The sequence below is a fragment of the Falco punctatus genome (genome assembly GCF_963210335.1).
Source record: "Falco punctatus genome assembly, chromosome: 7".
NCBI classification, from domain to species: Eukaryota; Metazoa; Chordata; class Aves; order Falconiformes; family Falconidae; genus Falco; species Falco punctatus.
This window is the reverse complement of record NC_137587.1, coordinates 50,787,607-50,804,147: the sequence shown is the minus strand read 5'-3', so window position 1 is coordinate 50,804,147 and position 16,541 is coordinate 50,787,607. Positions and strand designations below refer to the sequence as shown.

Genomic DNA, 16,541 nt, shown 5'->3' with positions numbered 1-16,541 from the left:
GGCAGCTGCACACCCGGGTTTAAGGAAACCTCCCGGGCCGCGGGGTGGCGGCGGGAAGCCGCGGCCCCGCCTTCAAGGCAGAGGGGAGGGTGCGGAAGCCGCCGCCAGTCTGGACGAGCCCCGGCCGTTCCGTGCGTGCCGGGGGGCGAGCGGCCCCGCCTTCAAGGCAGAGGGGAGGGTGCGGAAGCCGCCGCCAGTCTGGACGAGCCCCGGCCGTTCCGTGCGTGCCGGGGGGCGAGCATGGCTGGCCGCAAAGCAGGGGGGCGGCGGCGGACACCGACCGCCTCACGGCGCTGCCGGGGAAGGGGATAGGGCCGGGCACACTCCCCGGGCCCGGGTAGGGCTGAGGCGCCGGCAGCTGCCCCCCGCATGAGCGGCCTCCTCGCAGTCCCCTGCGCCCCGCTGCCCCCAGACCGGGCTGCCGCACCCCCGCGGGCCCGGTCTCGCCCAGCCGCGCCGTTCTGGGCTGCAGCTCACCGCCGCCCGCTCTCTCCTCAGGCGCTTCTGTGTGGCCGCCCGCTCGGGGCAGCCCTCGCCCACCGGCCGGGGGTGCCAGCGGGGGCTGAGGGCGGCCGCAACGAACCAGCCCTCGCGTGGGCCTCGGGCAGCTGCTCCCGTTGGCCCCAGCGCCGCGTCCCACTGCCGCGGGCACCCTTCTGGGGACCTCCGCGCTGTGCTGTGGCGCTCGGGGTCGGGCACCCGGGGTCCCTGCCGGTGGGTCCTGGGGCCGGTTCCCGCAGGGGCGCTCAGGGGGCAGCTCCCCGTGCTGTGAGCACCGCGGGGCAGGGCTGGGCGGCCCCTGTCCTGCTCCAGCTGTCCGCCCTGCGGAGGGGCCCGGTGTGTCCCACCCGGGGGGGCCGGGCCGCGACCCCCCGCTGCAGGCAGCCCCGTGCTCGCCAGCCTGGGCCCCTTCCAGCTCTGAGGTTTAGGCAGGCCCTCGATTTTTGCACGCACCTTTAAACTCCTTTCGAGTCAACTGTTGTTGCGGTTTTGGTGCCTAGCAGGTATTCCCAAGAACTGTAGCGATGCTCGGAAGCAGACTCTACCAAAAGTGGTTTATTACAGGCTGGTCCTGCTTTTCTGTATTTTTTTCACACAGTGTAATTGGGCTAGTCCTTCCTCTTTCAGTAATCTAGTTTGTATAAATGGGTAGAGTTATTTGTTTTTTAACCACCCTGTCCACATCAGAGATGAAATTGCTAGTTTAATTTTTCTTAAAACTAAAAAATAGTTTCTTGTCATGGGAAATTCACTTGTCTTTAGAATGTATTTCTTCTGTGGTTTTTACTCTGCAACTCTCTAACCAATTTATTTACCTCATGGAGATCCTTATTTGAAATCCCAGATTCTTCAGATAACAGTTCTTCGGGTTCCCTCCCACCCCCACCCCCTTGATTCAAGGGCTTTCATCTGCCTGGTCTCCCTGCGGTTTTCTTCCCTCATATGTTGCTGGGCGAGTTGGTGGTAGCCATTAAGCATCAGTATGGAAAAATGTGCTCATCTTTGGAGTGCTGTTTTCTATTCTTCAGGACCTATTCAGATTTACCCACGACAGACTTGTGAAGTAAGTCATATGACATTTCCCATTCACTGGAGATCTTAAGTGTGGGATCATATTGGACAAATAGTTAACAGTATTCAGTATCAGCAGTTCTCTTGTGGCAACGTACTTTCTCAAGAGTTAGTTTTAATAATAGAAAATAAAACGATTGCAGCCTTAAAGCAAAAGTAGACCTTAGGAACTTAGACTCAAATTTAAAAATCAATGATGCAAATTGGAGATCAAACACAGCTAATATGGTTAACCCTATTAATTAACCCTTCAAATTTCTTCTGTAGGAAAGGCCATCTCTTGGAAAGAAAGAGATTTTAAAAACAAAACAGTTTCATTTATCATGGCTTTTCATTAAAAGTTATTATTAATGAGAGCAAACTCCCTTTCAACTGTTTATTTGGAAGTTTTCACGAGTTATTGTTATTACTGCCTGCCAACTTTCTTCAATTTATGACACCATAGCTCTTTCTGTAAAGATCAAAGTGATTAAATTATGATGAGAAACTTCCCAAACTGTGTTTTGCTTAAGTATATAGAATGAAATATTTAATTTGACCTTTAAAAATGTTTTTTCCCTTTGTTTAAATTCCATCTAAATGAGAACACAAGATTAGTAGAGTCAGGCAAGTTTTTCTGAGAAGTGGGTTGCAGTGTCATATGGTAGCTTTTGATTATTATGATACGTTGTCTTGTGACTGCTATATAAAATGTCAGCTGAGTGACTATGGTTGAGTGCAAATGCAACAGCTTGCTTCGCTTACCTGGTATTGCATGCATGGCATTCTGTGATACTTACCTTACCTTGTAATTACCGTTTTATGACAGAAATGAAATCTTTAATTACTCAAACAGTAAATGTCCTTTATGGGTAGCTTCTTATAATATGCACAAAACCTATATGCTTTTGTCAGTTGTCTTTCAAGGGATTGATTTCCAATGTTAAACCAAAAGAAAAAGATACTATTTTTATTTTCAGTTTCCAGATAACAAGTTACAATTTTGATGTGTGCTCCAAAAATCTTTCCAAAATCTTCTTGCTTTGAGGAAAAGGTGATCAACATGGATTTTGATTAGTGTATATTTGTTCATACCAATAAATTACATACCTGGTTCCACTGGGCTTTTGACAGCTTTTTGATAGACGCATGTGCATGTCTTGTGTGGAGACTTGATTGTGTCTACAGCATACAAAGAAGTATGGAGTCAGTCAGAGAGCCCTAAGCATCTCCTGTGCGATCAAGATGAAGACTGTGTTATGATAACTGCTAATTGTTAGATTACTTTAATAATCAAAGAGTCAACTATAGAGGTGGCAGAGGCAGTCAACACCTCTGTAGGTTGACCATATTTGTGCATTTACTATAGTTAGAACATTTTAAGTGATACCATCTGTAGTTGAAATTGCTCTGTGCTTCTGATTTTCAGTTGGTCATCAAGGATCCCCCCACTACCCTGATAATATACTACCACGCTCACTAGTTGCACTAATTCAAGATCTAAACGTTCTTGTTCCTGTTGTTAATGGAGATGTCAGATACTTAAGAACCTCTTGGAAAACTCATGGCGAGTCTGTCACGTGGAGGAGTGGTTTCCAACAAGTGAGCTCAGCCTCCCCTGCAGTGGTTCACCTACGTTAAAAGTGACATTTAGAGTGTAAGAAAATCTTCCTATGAATTTTTCTGCTACTTTTATTTCAAGATGTGCAGGGTCCTTAGTGAGGTCCCTTATTATTAGGCTTTAGGAAGTATAAACTATTTTTTCCCATTTAACTTTAAGGAACAGTTTAATGTATCCCTTTTTAATTATATAGCTAATTCAGCGGGTAGACATTAGCTTATCAAAAGTTTAGTGTGACTGACTTAAAGACAAAATACAGTAACGGCTATTCCTAAAAAGGCATGTTTGTTCATGTATTCTCTTTCAGTTATTTGCATGCCTTTTCCCTCAAGGTGCTCATACAAAATTTTAGAATTGTAAGATGCTCTGACATGTCTTTTCCTTATTTTACTACTTTATGACCAGAAGCATTTGCTGGTTTAGTTCATGACTATCTGTAGCTGAGACTGGAAGAGTCATCATTTCAAATGGGAGTCTGGGGGCTTTCACTATGTTTGTCTCCATGATAGTTAAAAAAAGTGGCAATTAATTTTTATTAAAAATAACCCCACATATTTGCAAATAAAGTTTAAACCACTCCCCACCCCACCCCCCATTTTGGAAATCATATGGGTTTTTGTAGAAGTTAAAGTGAGCTCTGCAGGTGTTCTCAAGAGACTGATTACAAGAGTCCCATTTTTACTGTATGTCAGCTGAAAACCATTCTTGCAGGCAGAAAATTCAGCTTGAACTGAAATCAGTTTTGAAAGAGGAAGGGCAGCCTGTTCAAATACATGTTTCTGTGCCCTGCTAAATCTAAAATAGCTATCTGTGTGGTGAAGTGGTTCATAGAAATAGAGAAATAGTTTTATCTGGGCGAGCTGCATATGTTGAAGTTAGTGGATAAAATTGTTTGACCCAGTGCTCGTTCTAACCAGAAAGGATTTTATCCGTATGTCCTTGGAATATGGTCCATACATGTAGTAGCTTGTAGTAGCTTGCTCTTCTGTGATTTCCATGATGAGATTTTTTTCTCTTTGTTTGTTCTTGCTGAAAATTGTGACAGTATGGAGCAATGCCAGATCTCCTGTCTGTTGCTTTTCTTACCGGCTTTCAACCCTGTTACAATAAACAGTTAACCTTAATTACCTTGTTTTTATTTGGAATAGGTAGTGTTCTTTGCCCTGTCATAGAGCTACAGATAAGTGAGAAGCCAGCAGAGCTACAGATCACTGTAATGTTCTTCACGAAGTATTTTCAGTCTCTCAGCATATAAAAAAGGATAATTATCTGATGCTATAATGTCAACCTGTCCCACTTTTTAGGGTGGGACACTGAAAGTTTAGAGTGGTGGGTTTTGGTGGGGTTTTTTTGAGCTACTAGAGACTTAACTTTTCTAGCAAAGCAAGAAACTGTTCTTTGTATTTATTAAATGCACACAGAAAGTGAAGAATAAAAGAGGAAACATTGGTGAAAAGTGTCTCGAGTACAGAACCTCCACTGCACAACCTCCTTCACTCTTCCACTTTTTGTACAACCATTCCTAAAGGAAAAGCCCTCCTCTATAGTCCTCTAGAGGGCATAGGACCTCTTGTTCAGAAAAATGTAAGTTTTTTTTTTTCAATATATTTATTTAAGCAAAGCACAGAGAAAAAAAATATAAAAAGTAGCAAACATTCTGCTTTTGTCTATATTTTACTAGAGGATGAAAGCCTAGAAGATTTTATAAAATGTATGAAATCTGTACAGAAACAGTTATAGTTTTGCTATGTAAACATAGCTTAGAAATGTTCTATGCTGGCAGCTTTTAGGCAGTCTGCTGGAAATGTGAATCAGTGAGCATATACATGCACGATCAGGGTGCCTGTGCAAACCTGATGTGGTGTTGTTAATTGAAGCGAAGGGGCCACTGCCTTACTTGATTTTATCAATGCATCCAAAGTTACTTGATTTTTACTCATAAATTTTGATGGCTATGTGTGTTATCATTAATTGATAGAAAACTCCTCAGTGTTGTCATTGCTTAAAAAGCATTTGGCTTTCCTGGGAAGATATTTGGGTCAGTAGTGTATGACTATTTAAATTTATATTGTGCCTCCAAAAATATTTTGTTATACTGAAGAATATAGGTACATAGTCTGGTAGAAAAATAATCTTTGAGTCATAACACTTGACTTTCAATTCCGCTTTCCAAAGTAATTGTTCCAGCATTCACGTTTATTTTTACATTTCCTTTTGCTGCTGTTTCCAAACTTGAATGTATGGTGGTGTGAGGAAGTAAAAGAAGTGAGAACTTCCCTGACTTGATTATCTCATCTCTAAGTCACTAGATGGTGCCATTTCACTTCTCTGGAATCAGAAACTGGTTTACACAGGGTTTTTAGTAACAGTTACTGTGTTTTTAAAAGAAAACAGAATAATTGGACTTTTGAGTTCTTTTTAGGAACTATCACTTTTTTTCTGAGACTATGCAAGATACGTACTTTGCTCAAATAAAAGTAACGTTTTAATGAAACTGTGCAAAATTTCCAAGTTCTGTTCTTTTAAATTGTCATAAACTTTTAGTTTTACATTCGTTTCATATATTTTACTGACTTTGATGATGACGCCTGATTTGATAAAAATGTATTTTAAATGTAGAATTTTTTTAGGGTCTTTTTTCCTTGTCTTCTTGAGATCTAGGAAAGTATCTTCAGCTACTGTGAATTATGATATGAGTTACTTCAGTTGAGGTGTAGTTGTTTTCACCCCTGGACAATTGCTCTGGATTTCTCTATGGCTGAATTAAGAATTGAAACGAAGAGAGTTAACAGTGGGTCGTTGATGTGTCTTACTGTGGACCTGGGATACCACAGAAACAACTTTGTGCAGTTCCATGTAACGGGCTAAAAGTTGCCTGGGGAACTTTTGTTTCATAGTTTCACATTAGAAAGTGACGTGGTAGTTTAGTATATTGTCACAACTGGCGTGCTCATTAAGAGTTAGGCATAAGTGATGGGTATTATTTCCAAGCTTAACCACAGGCTTTTCTGTTTGGCTGGTCAGAAATGGGAAGGCTTGCAAAATAGCTTTGATGCTTGTTTTGTAACAGCTCGAATTAAGAGAGTGGCAAAGTAGAACATAACATTCACAGGGATGCTTTTTATTAATAAAATTACTTATTTTGAATGATCCTAATATCAGATGTTGATTTGTTGGCCAGCAGTCCTTCTCACTGAGGAGCAATGTTCTGAAACCGTAGCTGCCATGTTGTCGTAGGAAGTTGGTGTGTGGATGAGGTGCAGTGGGTTAGGTCAGTTACAGAACAAAATCAGTTTCAGAAAAAGTACTGAATACGTAAGTTGTCTAAAGCTATGCCTTAAGTGGGTTATGGTTCTAGCTTAGAATGTGGGCAGACCTCCAGGATGGTCAAGAAAGGTTCTTAATGTAATCAAATGATCTAAAACCAGTACCACTGAAAACATTTAACTGGTTGTGTGAGCTGCTTGGTTCCCCAAGGCTGCCAAGCCACCATCTCTTTGTTAGTTCTAACTTTGTGAAGAGCCAAGCATGTACCAAACATTCGTGTTAAAGAAATGGAGACTTCAGCACATCCCGATGCTGGATGCATAGTCGTGTCGGCCCGCACTGTTCTTAGCAGTTGGGTACACCTACTCCAAGAGTTGTACAGTCATGTAAAGCCATCCAGCAGCCACTGGTGTTTTTTCATTGACTTTGAAAGATGAACATGGTGGGAAATTTTGTGTGTGTTACAAAGTCTTCTGTTTGCTTTTGTTGGGCTTAATTAAAGAACAGAGAACTTGAGATGTGCCTGTAAACAATTGCTTGTTGCATAGACAGCCAAAACTGAACCAAGGTGTCAGATTTTACTTTTCTGTAATGTTCCTGCTTATCTGGCATTTTTGAAATGTAGAACATATAAATACTGCCTTCTTTTAAAGACGTCTGTGGGGTAGGTTAAGCTCCAGTTTGCATTTTCTAGTGATGAAGAAAAAATGTTTATCTTTTTTTAGATAGAAGGAAACCCAAGGAAAATAAAATGAAAGTGTTAATAATATTTAAATATTCCTTGCAAAGTAATAATTGAAACCTTACAGGCTTGAATTTGTATGTCCCAAGCTGTATTTGTAGTTAAAAAAAGCCTACACCACAATTAATTCATAAACTGATTTTCCAACATATACACACTGTGTAAGAATAACTATTTACAGTTTTCATTTAGAATTTCAGAAAATTTGGTTACTTGGAAATACTAAAAAAACAGTGGTTGGCAGTGGTGATGGTTGTTCTGAGCCACCTGATGGCATAAGTTCTCGTGAGTTCACACATTAGTTTCGTTTTCTTAAGGTCTTGACAGTAGAAATGGAAAGTGGGGTGATTATCAGCTACTACGAAATGAGCAGAATTACAAACTGATGATTTATTTGTAGTGTGAAAGTGAGGGGAATATTCCACTCAGCAGTTGTCCAATTCTGGGTATCCAGCTACCCAGCCACGGGATATAATTAATTTTCCCATGTAACTTCGTAGTTTGCTGTGTTCCTTTCGTTTGGGGCTACTGGGCTGCTGATCCTGAGCACTGAGATGGATGAAACTCTGGGACAGAGAGCTGCAGCTAACACACTGCGTACTGAAGAACGCTGGGTTTTTGAAAAGCTCTAATTTCTTTAAAATGACACCTTTTCATTTCACCTCCCCAGCTGTTTGACATCAATCATCTCTTCTTATGTGAAGAACTCTGCAGGTTACTTACATTTCTGCTACTTGGTTGCACTATTTTTATTTTTGCAGACTTTCCTGCATCCTCACTATGAAAGTAGCATAGTGCCATCCTTTATTACCCTGATTCTTATGGGGACTTAGACTTTCTTCACTGCAGGTGGCTCCCTTCAAAATCTGAAATGCTGCTTGTTACGCAGGACAGTGACTTCCTTTTAGCTCATCAGCATCCCAGAGAGTATATATTATTCTCTATAATCTCTCTACACATTTAGAGCAACTGGTGGCTTCTTGAATTTAGGGGGAGGAATAAAATCAATATTTGTTTACTTCATAACTTGGCTTTTGTCAAGCAGCTGTTTGAAATACACAATAAAAACCTCCTCATGGATACCGCACATCTGAGAACTTTATCGTTCACTTGTGGCTTTCTGCAATAATAAGAGAAATGATTTAATATTAAGTTTATATGTTTAACTATGGGTAAAAGATTTAAAGATGAGGACTAGGTCTTGAACTTAGATGACAATTAATGTATTGATCTTGCTACAAAATTAATGAAAATGTTTTACTTGAACATGGTAAGGTTTGCAATAGCAAAAGAACTCAATTTTCTTCCACCATTTTAGCTGAAGGCAAGAAGTCTTTATTTTTTTTATTTTATTAAAGCTCCTATATTTAAGATACTTCAGAAATTACAATTTGCTTTTTTTGGCATTCACTTTTAGGTCGATATATTAAAAGTAATCCGTCCTTTGGGGTTTGTTTTTGTACATTAGATACTATACATGCAAAACTTTTTATGACTCAGTGCTTCCTGAGCAAATTTTGAAATACACATAGTTGTGCAAGTTGTGTTGTACCCCTACACTGTTCACAGTGGAGTAAATTTAAAAAGAAGATATTTATCATGATCCCACTGTACACTTCTTTTAGCAAAATAGTCTTGTGACTGGTCAACCAGTTTGGACAAAGTTGTACCAAGTTGACTTCAGACTTTGTTATATAAACCGTGATAGGGTGTCCTGAAGCAAGTTCTCCTTTCTGAAGAAAAAAAGAAAACCTGGTAGCTGCTATTTTGATAACCTCTTTCTGAAAGGAGAAATTCTTGACTAAACCAGGAAGTACGGCAACAGGTAAAGCACCTCCGTGAGGATGTTCAGGTTTGCTTACGGATACTTTTGAGTTTGTACTTGAGGTGATCGGGTCAGGCTATAGGTGCATTGTAACACCAAGGAATGGGTTTCCTGGTATCACTAGGCAATGGAAGGAGAGACCTCTACAACCCTTGTGACATTTAACTCTTTCACTTCTTTTCTGGCTTAAATTATTTAGGCTTCAGTTCTGCTATTAAAGCCTCAAAAATGGGTTGCTCTATTTAAAAATGAGTGAATTGTGATTTTTGTAACTTAATTTATTATGGTAGCTTGTTAACTACATCTGCCTTTCTGATCATGCTAAATTTTTCTGGACATTGAAATGTTGTGCACTTAAGAATGACAAAAGAAATGTCCTAGGAAGTAATTTTAAAAAGCGATACTTCTAGGTTTATTAAATGATAGTGGCTAAAGAGCCCAGAAAACATGGGTTTAGATTCTTTCAGCTCAGGGACCACTGGCAGTGCAAACTGGTAATACAGTATTAAGGAAAAACCAAAATTCCCGTGTGCGCATGTTTTCAAAGGCAGCACGGATTTCATAGGAGGACTTCATGCAATTAGACAAGTGTTAGAAGTGGGAGCAGCAGGCATATGATTTGTTTGAACCCCTCTTCAGTTTGTTCTTTTGCTTAAGAAATAGTTCTGAAGGAGACATCTTTTGCCTAATGTGTAACATGTTTGCTTTGCTGGTAGTGTGAGACTTTTCCTCACAGTAAGCATACAGTAGTTGGCTGAGGGGTTTATGCTTCCTTTTACAGATGCCGAGGATGTTGCATGCAGAAGAGAGTCATTGATCGATGTTTCTAATCCCCTGATCTGAAGATTAAAATGCTAATTAATATGTTACTCTTCTAGAAGAAATAAGAGAAACCAAAGTAATGTCACAAAAATTTATTGTTGTCTTTAAACACCTGCATTCAAAGAGTAAGTAATATTCCTCATAGCACACAAATGCTGCTTTTTAAATAATTTCAGACATTGCAACAAAAGCATCTTTATGTGCTTGTTTATGCAAGATAAAAATGCTGGCAAATGCTGTATGCTTAGTTGTAAGGCTATGTGCCTAAATTTCATGTACAGTAAGTATTAATAAGTTATTTCGCCTTTCACTCAAAAGCTTGCTTTTGACATCAGTTTTCTTGGGAGTAGAAGGGGAAGAATCTAAAACATAAAGTATGCATCTGCCATCTTTAAAGGAGAAACCACGTACAATAACATTTTGTTTATTTAAAATCACAAATGTGGTGGTGGTGCTACTGAATGTAAAATGGTTCTGAAGATAAAGCTCAGACTGCAATTTCCTCAGTAGTGTTTAGCAGCATTCAGACCTGAGGTTACTTTAGGTATAAGCCACCATGCTCAATCCCTTCCTGCCTGTATACCGAAGTACAAGCATTTCAGGCCCTCACTTGAGATGTCCAATGCAAGAGGAATTCTGTATACATCTGGGGCTGGGCTGGCTAAACCCTATTCTTCCTGACGTCGATGACATTTCACATTGTCTTCAGTGGAAACAGAGAGGTTTATGCTTCACTTTCAAAGATGCGTGATGAGACTCATGAGTATCTTGCTTGTGAGGTTTGAAAAGGAAGTTTGATTACTTTCTAAAAATCAAATTACTAAATTCAGAGAACTATAACAGCAAACCCATCTACTGCATAATTGCAGTTGCAATATGTATGGTAAAATCAATCAAGATTTCATGATTAAATGGCAAGTCTACTAAAAACCAGCAGCAACTGCAATATCTACACATCATTCATACACACACTATAAATAAGAGCACTATAATAAGACAAGGTGCTTCTCTAATTCCAATGACAGACAGAGGCTGTCCTCCATAACAGATTCTTGAGGCTGTGTAATAACTGGGAAGTGAGCTGTTCCTCTAGCAGTGTTTTTTCAGCACCGAATTCCTGGGTTTGAACCCCATTAACAATCCGTGTGGCTCTTACTGCATTTACACTTGTCTTTTCCTCTATTTCTGTTAAAAGCCACTGGTGAATGTACTAGCATCATGTGCTGGGATTTTAAAAACTATATGCTGAACAACCTAGTTCAAATTCTGATCTCAAATACACATTGCCCTTTATCTTGTTTATATTCATGAAGCTAAAACCAATACCTTGATTTAATGGAGAAGAGTGCTTGTAGCTTGATGAGTGTCTTCAGATTTGAATACCTGTGGGAAAATCTGTGCTAAACAAACCATAAAATTGGAGTTTAGGATTAACTGTAAAATCAATTAGAAGACCCAGGCGCAGTAAGCAGCAAACATGAAAAGAATGTGGTGAGGAATTTTGCTCAGGAGTATTCACTGATCACATCTCCATGGAAAACAAGAGAGCAAGGGCTACAGAAAACTTTTGGCTGGTACATTTTTAGAACATTCTTGAGGCTTTTTGTTAGCCAAGAACAAGAGACATGTTCCACCAATGCAAAATAAATCAGTGCTATGAATGAAAAGGGGCTTTTCTGACAGAACAGGGCATCAAAGTTTGGAGATGTCTTCTTCCTCCTTGTACATGCCTGGTTTGTAGATGACTCCTCTGTTGTCTTCGCCTCCCTTTTTGCAGCTAAAATAAAATAAATGTATTAAATAATTGCAATTCCAATGAAGGAAAAGCACAGTTGGTTACTTAAAATGGTCCATTATGCATGCATGAGATTATTTTTCTCTGTACCAGTGCAAATGTCACAGTAGCTTATTGTTACAAATATTTCTGGAGAGCAGCGCATTTTGTGTGGCAGAGTCAACGCTAATTGCAAAGGGATCAGGCTGCAGGAAAATTTGTAATCTTAGTCTTTTTTTTTTTTTTTTTGAGAATTTGGCTTTGGTGGCAAACAGTCTGGCTAAATGACCTTTTGTCAGTACAGATTTCTTCCCCTTAAATTATGTGACCTTTCGGAGAGCTCTTTTTCTGAAACTCTATTCCCCTCTTATGTCACTTACTGTTCTAGGAAAAACTCAATGGACTCAAAAAGCAGTAAGAAGCAGCAATGCGAGCAAAAAGAACAAGAACAAATGGCAATTGAGAAACAGAAAAACTGGGTAAATCTGTTATTGACCCAGCCTGCTTGTCCTGCTTAGTCTGGAAAGGGAGTCTTATTTCCTAACTGCTTGTGGGAGCAGTCAGTACCCAGAGTGGGCAGTGGTTTTGTGTTCTCCCCAGCACCCACATAAATTCCCTATTTCCGGTCCTTGTATCTTGTAAGGGTTTACATGAGCACTGTTCCAGTAATAATTATTTTGTGGAAAAACAACCTTATGTGGTTGCTTTTCACAAAAAATAACCATTCCTACAGTGGCAGAATGGTGGTCGCTGTGGCACAGAAGTCACAGCAAGCAGAAACTTGTAAGCCATATAAATATATTTTGCTGGAAATAAAATAGAATTACTTAGGAGTATATGATACAGGAGAAATAATGTCTACAGCTATAAAAACAAATAAAAGGTGTAGGAAGAGATCATATCTGGTAAAAGATCAAATATTACCACTATAAAAAACATGCAAGGTGTCGGACATACAAGCACCTCTTTGTGTCAGAACAAAAATTTGGTTTGACACTTTTCTCTCTGATGTGGCACCAGGCATCTTACCTTTTCCTCTTCAGCAGCCAAAAGGCTACTGAAAGAATCATCAGAACTCCCAGAACGCAGGCTATCACAACAGAAACAACAAAACCTAGGAAAAGATGGAAAGCATACGAAACAGTTTATTTCACTTACTTGAGAGGAGAAGGTTAGTCTCTGACCTGTCATAACATTTGCATTCTGCACCTGCAACTTCCCTACAGCCTGCTCATACCCTTTTGCAATGATGGAATAGGTAACTTTGCATAGATGTATACTGGAAGGTCCTAATCACACAACTGGATCCACAGTTCACACCTGTTGAAGTCACAAAGCTGACATGCAGGCACAGGCACAGCAGATCAGAAACTCTGGATTTCAATGCTATAATGTATAAGAGAGCATAAGCAAAACTGAAGAACTAAACTCAGGCAACTAAGGATGCTAAATTTGATGCCTTTTGTTTTTTCAAGGCAGAAGAACACTGAATGTGGACAGCTGAAGTGATATGCTTTGCTGTTGAGAACATTGCTTAAAGGCATCTGAGAAGGTAAGAACGGATTCAGGAAATTAGTATAAAGAATTGAGTGATCCCATGTTTGCATTGAGATGTTAAGCATTATCATTATAATGCTGACTTTGCTAATGACCTTCATATGTACTTTTGGCAATGAAAGTATTTTTATTTATTTTGGCCTTCCCACAGATCCTGAAGGTGAGCACTCTTTTCTTAACTGCATTTTCATAATTCATTTATACATAGCTTTTTACATTTTATCAAATAACTGTTTAATGGACATCAGAACTCTTTCAGAGTGAAGCTGACAGGTTTCATGTATTCCATCTAAATATTTTCTTTTATTAAATCAGCTATTAAGAAAACAGAAATATAAAACCTGGAGTTTAACCTTGACCCATTTAACCCATTAGATGCTTTATTAAGTCCAACTGAATAGAAGAAGCTTGCAATCCATGGAGTTGAAGAAAAACTGTATTTTGAAAAAGGAGCATTTTGTTATAGTAAAGGTGCATCAAATAGACAATGAAATACAACACCAAATAGATAATTGTAGAAAAAGAGCTTGTAGTTTGAAGAGGAAGGGTAGGGGCCATATCTGTTTGATGAGAAGAACTTTTTGCAAAATTCAGTTAGATAGTATTTCAGCATGGTGCCATAATCAAACCTAGCCACCAGTTCCCATTTAACTTGTGAGCGGTGGAAGGTTTGAACATGGTAATAAAATTTAGCTGCATGTATGTGAAGCTGATTTTATTGGAATAGATTGCTGACAGGCAAAATACATTCTAACGTGTGAGTTTTGCTGAATACTTTTTTAAGATTAGAGACATTTTTAAATGTAGTACTTGTTAATAGCGAGCTTGAATTTAGATTTTAATTGTTGGCATCAAAATGTAGATGACGGAACACTTCAGTCCTTTGCATTTTAGATGCAACACGCAGCTCGGTGACCCCATCTTGTGGCACCTGTGCCCAGGTGAAGGTGGTAGCCCTCAAGTCTTGACACTGAAAAGGCTGAGCTGCTCTGAAAATCCACTTTAGTAGGGGCCTAGGGTTTGCACAACGGGATTTCTTTCACAAATTTCTGTGGTTGCCTGGCCCAAACCATGATGCTGTATATGGCCTCTCCTTCTCAATAAGTGTGCTCTGTTCCTGCCTACGCTACAGCGGGCTGCATCAGGCTGCGCACTTGAAGCCAGCAACCAGGTGCACTTTTAATCTTTAATTGTGCTTTGACAGGCACCTTTTTTTCTCTTCCCTCGCCGCCTCCTTGAGGTGAGGGGCTGCACCTGTGAGTGAACCTTTGTGTCTGTAGTAGGTGGAATGTAAGATTACAAGGCTGATGAATAACTTTTTTGAAATGGGTAGAACATTTTTCTATGGTTCACTGATAGAGTCAATGAGCTTTTGTAATTAAACGTTCTTAGACTGAATGGGGTTTCTATTAAAGTAGCACTGAGCAATGCCTTTCGTAGCCATAGAGACCAGTTCTTGGGTGAGAACAGCAGGATGGGCAATAACCTATACAACTCGACTCTGGGAAGTCAAGCCAACTTTAAAGATACATTGAAAATGCTTTTATAGCTGGTGTCACCTCTGCATGGGAGCCAAATAACATGGCGTAGGAGAGGGAGAGCCAAATGTTATTCTTGGGTTTGGCACTGGTTCACAGCAACAATTTTGAGAAAGTCACATATGGGTCAAATTTTCCCCTGTAGATAGAAAAAATAATGCTTGCACAATTTCTGTGAAGTGCTTAGAGATTCCTGGGTGAAAAACATAGTATCTGATTTTTAGTTACTGGGGTCATCAATTGTAACTCACTACCTTTTAAGTATTGAGCGTGATTTACAGAGAGAAGGTAGTGTGGTGCTGAAAGGTCAGTTTAAGAAACAGATGGGAGATGGCATTTCTCATTTTTGACTGACCAGTCTCACTCAGAAAATCACTGTCTCATAGATGTGGTTAGCAATCAGCAATGTGCCCTTGCCAAGTCCACCAGGTATTGAATCTTGATGAACTGAGAGGGTAGAAAAAGTAAAAGTTGGATCTCTAGGGTTCCATGGTGAACTGGTCTTAAACATAAAGTAGCTGCTCACTCCAGAATTTCTGTTACTTCAGCAAGTGTTTCTGCAGTGGCATTGCTGTAGTAGATTGATTGTGCATGGATTTAAGAAAGATCCTGCAGAGGAAGCCTTAGTCTCAGAAACTTGGCAGCCATATTGCAAATCCAGATTCTGCTGTTTAAAATCATTGTACATAGTCTGACTTGAGCAGAGATTTGAAGGGGGTTACTAAAATAGCCTTTCTGGGCCCAGCTAATTCTCTAGTTGGCAGCTGGTATCTGGGATTGGAGGTTTGGGAAGAAAGTTTTAACCTCCTTCCTAGTCACATAAGAAAGCCATGGGGGAGAGGGGTATTTCTGGTTGGCCAATCTACAAAAGCAGAAAAGGGACTGTCATGCTCTAGTTCTTTCATTTTTTTTTCACAATTTAGCCATCTTTTACTTTACTCAAAATACTGTTTGTGCAACTAATACCAGTTTCTATATTAATCTTGGGGCTATTAAGGATTATTGATGATTTGGTAAACTTGTAATTTTCTTATATATTTTGGTTAAAATCTAGCAGCAAGAGAACTACTAGTGTAAATCTTATTTTAAAATGAGATTAAATTGAGGCATTGTTCTATAACTATTGCACTCTGCAAGTGGTAGCATAGGGACTTGGTAAGAGGCATGAAGATAGAATAGAGTGTTATGACTGTGGCTTTATATAGTGTACAAAGAGCAATCAAGGAACAGAAGGAGCAAAATCCCAAGTGTGACTTGTGTATGCCCTATATGTGAGTTGTATATAGTCACAGAAAGAACTTTTGTCTAATGCAGAGTCATATGACAGTCAAGAAACAAGGTTTCCATTTGTTACCAACATAATACAAAAAATCAGTTTTCTTAACTGATAAATTGATAGGGAGGTTGTTCTGTTCCTTATTCTTGATTCTGAAGCAGTAAGATAAATGTTACTGCTTACTGTAGAGAACTATATGAGAGCAGAGATTGCAGACACTCTTCATGCATAGCAGAAAGGTGTTTGTGATCTTTCAGAAAAGGGAAGAATCTTATTTTTATTAACATGTGAGCTGATGCAGACTGACACAAAGTTTTGGTAGCCAACAGTACTCAGTATTTTGTTTCAGTCAGACCTTGAATCTGGGCTCCAAACTATAAACATACTAAAATGACAAAAAGAGACGACTGATCAGAGTAATTGCTCTCAGCAGTAATTCAATAGCAGAAATGGTAGCTTTAAATAGAAGAAAGATATAACTAAACTGAACTAGTTTAGACTTAAATATTTAATTATCTGCTACTAGTAATGGGAAAGACCATAAGATACCTTTGGCAGCAAATAAGCA

General features: G+C 39.6%; 1 protein-coding gene across 2 annotated transcripts in view; it reads right to left on the bottom strand.

Annotated features, from left to right (window-relative positions):
• Positions 1–9,905: 9,905 nt before the first annotated feature.
• CA12 (carbonic anhydrase 12) overlaps positions 9,906–16,541 on the bottom strand; it is a 44,054-nt gene continuing 37,418 nt past the window's right edge. The window contains exons 9-11 of one of the 2 annotated variants that reach the window (XR_013929489.1): positions 12,840–12,922; positions 12,632–12,716; positions 9,906–11,605 (exon numbers count right to left, since the gene is read on the bottom strand). Coding sequence is in view for 1 of the 2 variants with exons in the window: in XM_080395615.1 (XP_080251741.1) it covers positions 11,521–11,605; positions 12,632–12,716 (170 nt within the window). In the remaining variant the exon portion in view is untranslated. The remainder of the gene's footprint in view (positions 11,606–12,631; positions 12,717–12,839; positions 12,923–16,541) is intronic. The other variant, XM_080395615.1, reaches the window with a different exon arrangement.